Source organism: Neophocaena asiaeorientalis, unplaced genomic scaffold (genome assembly GCF_003031525.2).
Source record: "Neophocaena asiaeorientalis asiaeorientalis breed wild unplaced genomic scaffold, Neophocaena_asiaeorientalis_V1.1 scaffold657, whole genome shotgun sequence".
Classification (NCBI taxonomy): Eukaryota; Metazoa; Chordata; class Mammalia; order Artiodactyla; family Phocoenidae; genus Neophocaena; species Neophocaena asiaeorientalis.
Window position 1 is genome coordinate 910,825 of NW_020172727.1, and position 5,924 is coordinate 916,748.

Consider the following 5,924-nt stretch of genomic DNA (forward strand, 5'->3'; position numbering starts at 1 on the left):
GCCCCTGCATCGGCAGGCGGATTCTCAACCACTGCGCCACCAGGGAAGCCCAATACTAATTATTTTTATTTATTTATTTATTATTATTATTTTGGCCATGCCGCGCGGCTTGTGGGATCTTAGTTATCTGACCAGAGATCAAACCTGTGCCCCCTGCAGTGGAAGCGCAGAGTCCTAATCACTGGGACCGCCAGGGAAGTCCCTATGCTAATTATCTTTAAAAAGGCACTAGCCCTTATATACTTTCTTCTTAAACTTTTTACATACAAGCAAGAAAGTGTATAAATCATAAGTACCAGTAGATGAAATGAACATAATGTGTAATCAGCCTCCAGCTCAAGAAACAGAAACCCTCTTTATGCCCCTTCCAGTCTCTCCCCATCTGAAACGACCAGGGTAACCATTATCCTGTCTTCTAACATTATAGATCAGTTTTGCTTATTTTTGAACTTTAAATGAACTGAATCTTAGTCATACTATTTTTTAAATTGAAGTATAGTTGATTTACAATGTTTCAGGTGTACAGCAAAGTGATTCAGTTATACATATATATATTCTTTTTCAGATTCCTTTCCATTATGGGTTATTATAAGATATTGAATATACTTCCCTATTCTATATAGTAGGTCCTTGTTGTTTATCTGTTTTATATATAGTAGTAGGTATCCGTTAATCCTGAATTCCCAATTTCTCTCTCCCCTAGTCATACTATTTTTCAATCAAAATTTTAAAACTTAATCTACTGTAGACATTTTAATAGATTCTATACTTCTAAAGGCTGCACAGAATCTATACAATAATAGGAAATCATTTCCAATTTATTGATATTATAAACAACACTGTGAAGGGAAACTTTAAAATTTATTTTTTTAACATAAATGCCTAGGTACAGAATTTCTGATTTGGTGGGTAGGTATGTTTTTCAGGTGTTTCAGTTTTCTTTATACCTATGCTGAATACTATTCTTTTTAAACTTTACTAACCTGAGAGTACACCAAACAACCAAAAAAAGGAATAACCAGGGATCGAACCTGTGCCCCCTGCAGTGGAAGCGTGGAGCCCTAACCACTGGACTGGCAGAGAATTCCCGGGTATCTCATTATGTTAATTTAGATTTCTTTGATTTTCATTTTGTCGGTGGAGTGGCTTATTCAAGTCTATGGAAGATTGTATGTTTGTTTGAAACTATCACCCAGCTTCCTGGGTAGAGTAAATTCCCTGCCCCACTGACTTTGGCCTTTGGCCATGTAGGATGGTTAACTCTTCCTGGTTTGTTTGGAACTTTCCTGGTTTTGAAACTGAAACTCCTGAATCCTGGGAACCCTTTTACTCCTGGGCAAACCAGAGAGGTCAGTCACGTTATTTGGCCATGTGATTTGTTTCGCTCTGTGGGATATTAGTGAATATGAAATACGCCTTGTTGAAGTAGAACTTTTCAATGCAATGGCATAATTTGACTCAGTCTCTGTCGTCTTTCTGCCCTCTGCTGTGAGAGCTGCATGCCCCATATAGGGATTTCTCCTTCAGCCCGGGTCCTGGAATAAGAAGGCACAAGGTAGACTCACAACTGACCCACAACCCCTATGTAACATGAGGGAGAAATCAGTAAATGTTTTCTAAGTCGCTGAGATTTTAGGGTTGTTTGGTAGGCAGCAGAATTGACTAACGCCATGTGTTATGCCAATTTTCCTTTGGATTTTGAAAAATGATTTTCAAGAATACTTTGTGCAGAGTATATTAACCTATACTTACCACATGTATATATTTTTACTCTGTTTGCAATTTGTCTTAATATTACTTCTGCTGATAAATTTCATTTTACCATTTGTGTGACTAAATGTATCAGCTGTTTCCTTTATGGTTTCTGCCTTTGATGTCACCTGTAAGCTTCTCTGTCCCAGGAATATTTAAATATTCATCTATATTTTCTTCTGGCACTTTTAGAGTTTCATTTGGTTTTACTTTATTTTTTTTTCTTCCAGTTTTATTGAGGTATAGTTGAAATACAGCACTGTATAAGTTTAAGGTGTACAGCATAATAATTTGACTTACATACATCATGAAATGATTATCACAATGTTTAGTTGAACATCCATCATCTCATACAGATGCAAAATTAAAGAAGTAGCAAAAAATTGTTTCCCTTGTGATGAAAACTGTTAGGATGTACTCTCTTAACTTTTATGTATAACATAGAGCGGTGTTAATTATATTTATCTTGCTGTACATTACATCCCTAGTACTTACTTATCTTATAACTGGAAGTCTGTACCTTTTGACCACCTTCATCCAATTCCCCTCACCCCACCCCTATCCTCTGGTAACCACAAATCTGATCTCTTTTTCTATGAGTTTGCTTTTGAAGTATAATTGACTTACAACACTGTGTTCCTGGTACACAATATAGTGATTTGATGTTTCTGTACATTTTTAAATGATCACCACCATTTGCTTTTACTTTAATATTGTTAATACATCTGGAATTTAATTTGGTGGGAGATGAGGATGTAACATAATTTTTTCTCTAAATTTTTTTCTGATTAGCCACTATTCCTAATTGCAATTATCAAAGATCGCATCCTTTCTCCACTGACTTGAAATACCACCTTTCAGTATATACTAAATTTCTGTCTTTGTATTCTGCTCTGTTCCAGATCTCTTTGATTATTCCTGCCTACCATTTTAATAGCTGCAGCTTTTTATTATCAGGACTTTTCTCATTATTCCTTTTCTCCTTTTTTAAACCTTGAAATGTTAGTTATCTTCAAGATTAACTTCAGAGTCCTTTTATCAAAGTTTATGAGAAATCACTCTTTAAATTTATGAATTAATTTGGGGAAGAATTAAGCACTGCAAATATTGACTGGCCTATTCAGGAACTGTATAAGTGGCTTTCATTTTATCCATACCTTCTTTTATGTCTCTGAAGTAAAGTTTTCTTCATATAGGTCCTACACATTTCTTTGAAGTTTATTTCTGTGTATTTTACCTACTTTGATTTGTAATGATATCTTTGGTTTTTTTAGTCATGTATTAAATTCCTGTATGTAATAGGGACTTTTTGGGGTATTTTGTGTAGTATTTGTTCATGTTGTCTTATTCCATATTTGTATATACTGAAATATATAAATATATACACATTGTTTTTGAATTTTATTTTATTTATTTTTTTAACACATATATATTTTAATTTTCCTTTACTCACTGTTATTTTTTAAGGGCTTTTATTTTAATTTATTTTTCATGTGTTTTGTTTTGGTAACCACACCTGTTTTTCTTCCAAATTAACTTTATTTCACTATCAAGTTAAAAAAAATCTGTTGGCATTTTTATTATAATTGCATTAACTCAAAAAAAAAGTTCTTGAAGACATGATCTACAGCTTTTCTTTTTCTTCTAGGAACATAATAGGAATCTAAAATTTTAAAATTTAGGGATCTAAAATTTCAAGACCTTTGCTGTATACCTGGAGAATTGCCAAACTGGATTGGGCCTGAATTAACTAGAGAGATTTCAGAGATCTTTCCCTATTTGGCAGAAGTTAAGATGATCAAAGTACAAAGACTTTTCCATGGATTGGCAATTCCTGATAAACATGAGAAAGTAGAATTTAAACTGGAAATGGAATTTGGGAAACACAAAAATATTGCAATTTCATCATTTTGCTCTTTTGTCCTTAAAGTTAGAGATCTTTCTGCTCACACATAGGTACCTTATGAGGGAGACATAAATGAGACTATAAAAGGCTTCTGATTAGGTTCAGAAGCTAGCCAACCTTCTTTTTATGCTGTGACCATCTAGCTATAGAAGTAAATGATAGAATTTCCTTAATCAGGGAGAGGTTCAGTTCTGACAGGTGGCTTTAGGACATTGGACTCCCAATCGATGCCCTCAAGTAACGCTGGAGACCCAGAGGCATGCCTAGTAGTCAACACAGTTGCCGCTCGTGTGATTAAGTCTTCATCTATACACATTTTTAAAAAATTAATTAATAAAATTTTTTTTTTTGGCTGTGTTGGGTCTTCGTTGCTGCCCACAGGCTTTCTCTAGTTGTGGTGAGCAGGGGCTACTCTTCATTGTGGCGCGCGGGCTTCTCACTGCCGTGGCTTCTCTTGTTGCAGAGCTTGGGATCTAGGCACGTGGGCTTCAGTAGTTGTGGCACGCAGGCTTCAGTAGTTGTGGCGTGTGGGCTTAGTTGCTCTGCGGCATGTGAAATCTTCCCGGACCAGGGCTTGAACCTGTGTCCCCTGCATTGGCAGGGGATTCTTAACCACTGCGTCACCAGGGAAGTCCCAAGTCTTCATCTGTATCCTTCATCACGGTGCTGTTGTGCAGGTGGCTTGTTGCTCACTTTCTTTTTGGCCTCAGTTTCACCAACTCGCCCCGTGGGCTAGTGGAGGCCCTGCTTTTCATCTACTGTCTGTTCAATAGTGACTTTACCCAAGACTGGAATCAATGAAAATTTTCTTACGCCAATTTCAGAGTCCGGGATACTGATGCTTTGAAGTCAATTGCTATTTGTTTTTAAAATTGCTGTTTTAAAGTCCCTTTTTCATGTGGTATATGATGAGTTTGGAAAAGCTAAATCTTGAGGACAGAATTTCAGTAAGCATTTAAAACTACCGTAATAGAATACCAGAATTTTTCCAATGCACTTTCATGGGTAGAATCGAATTGCTAAATTTTCCCATCGAAATATGGAAATGGTGATACACTACGGCTTATAAATAAGTCTTTTACCAGCCCTTTAATACATTGTGCTCATCTTTGAAAAATAATCTACTGGAAGCAAATTTTTAATTTTTACATTGCCTTTTTATCCCAGGTGAAGTGTTTGTCTTAAACGATGGTGGAGAAGTTGATTTAGACCTTGGAAATTATGAAAGGTTCTTGGACATTAATCTTTATAAAGACAACAACATCACCACTGGGAAGATATATCAGCATGTGATCAATAAAGAGAGGCGTGGCGATTACCTGGGGAAAACAGTACAAGGTATTATATTCCACAGACATTAGGGGCCCTATGTGCTGAGCACTCACACCCTGCTCAAAATAGACCTGAAGATGAGGGGGTCCCTGTGCTCTACAAGCTCCAATCCTTTTCAGATCCCTTTTTTCTCCTCCTTTTCTTTCCTTCTTTTTTTTTTCCTCCAGTTTTATTGAGCTATAATTGACATACAGCGCTGTATAAGTTTAGGGTGTACAGCGTAATGATTTGACTTACATACATCATGGATTGATGACCGCAATAAGTTTAGTGAACATCCATCATCTCTGATAGATGCAAAATTAAAGAAACAGACAAAAATATTTCCCTTGTGATGAAAACTCTTAGGATTTACTCTCAACAACTTTCATATATAACATAGAGCAGTGTTAATTATATTTATCATGGTGTGTATTACATCCCTAGTACTTATTTATCTTATGACTGGAAGTTTGTACCTTTTGACTACCTTCATCCAGTTCCCCCTGCCCCATAACCACAAATCTGATCTGTCTCTTTTATGAGTTTGTTCGTTTTTGACGTATAACTGACCTGCAACACTATGTTAGTTCCTGTTACAGAACGTAGTGGTTTGATGTTTTTATACATTTCAAAATGATCACCGCGATGTCACCATACAAACTTTTACTTTTCATTTTCCTCAAAGGTTTCAAGTTCATCCTCCATGTTCCTGATTGTATTTTCATCAGTCTTTTTTTTTTTTTTAACAAATGTCATTGTTTCCTTTAGTCCATGTTTCTGTCCTCTTTCTCTTTCTCTCTTTAGCTTTTATTTATAAAATCCATGGGGAACCATTTATTCATCACACATCTGATTGGGGTATAGATTTATTTTGGTTTGTTTTTGTCTGTCCTTTATTTAATATGTTCTTTTTCTACTTTTTTCTTGTATCTTTAAATGGATGATGATTACT

The 5,924-nt window shown here is 35.7% G+C and overlaps 1 protein-coding gene across 6 annotated transcripts in view; it reads left to right on the forward strand.

The window, feature by feature from the left end:
- Window positions 1–5,924, forward strand: part of CTPS2 (CTP synthase 2) — a 105,570-nt gene that overhangs the window by 7,427 nt on the left and 92,219 nt on the right. For 5 of the 6 annotated variants that reach the window (XR_003002590.1, XM_024740305.1, XM_024740307.1 and 2 more), the window contains one exon: window positions 4,826–4,996. Coding sequence is in view for 3 of the 6 variants with exons in the window: in XM_024740305.1 (XP_024596073.1) it covers window positions 4,826–4,996 (171 nt within the window). In the remaining 3 variants the exon portion in view is untranslated. Of the gene's footprint in view, window positions 1–1,066; window positions 1,092–4,825; window positions 4,997–5,924 lie in introns of those variants that run through there. The other variant, XM_024740309.1, reaches the window with a different exon arrangement.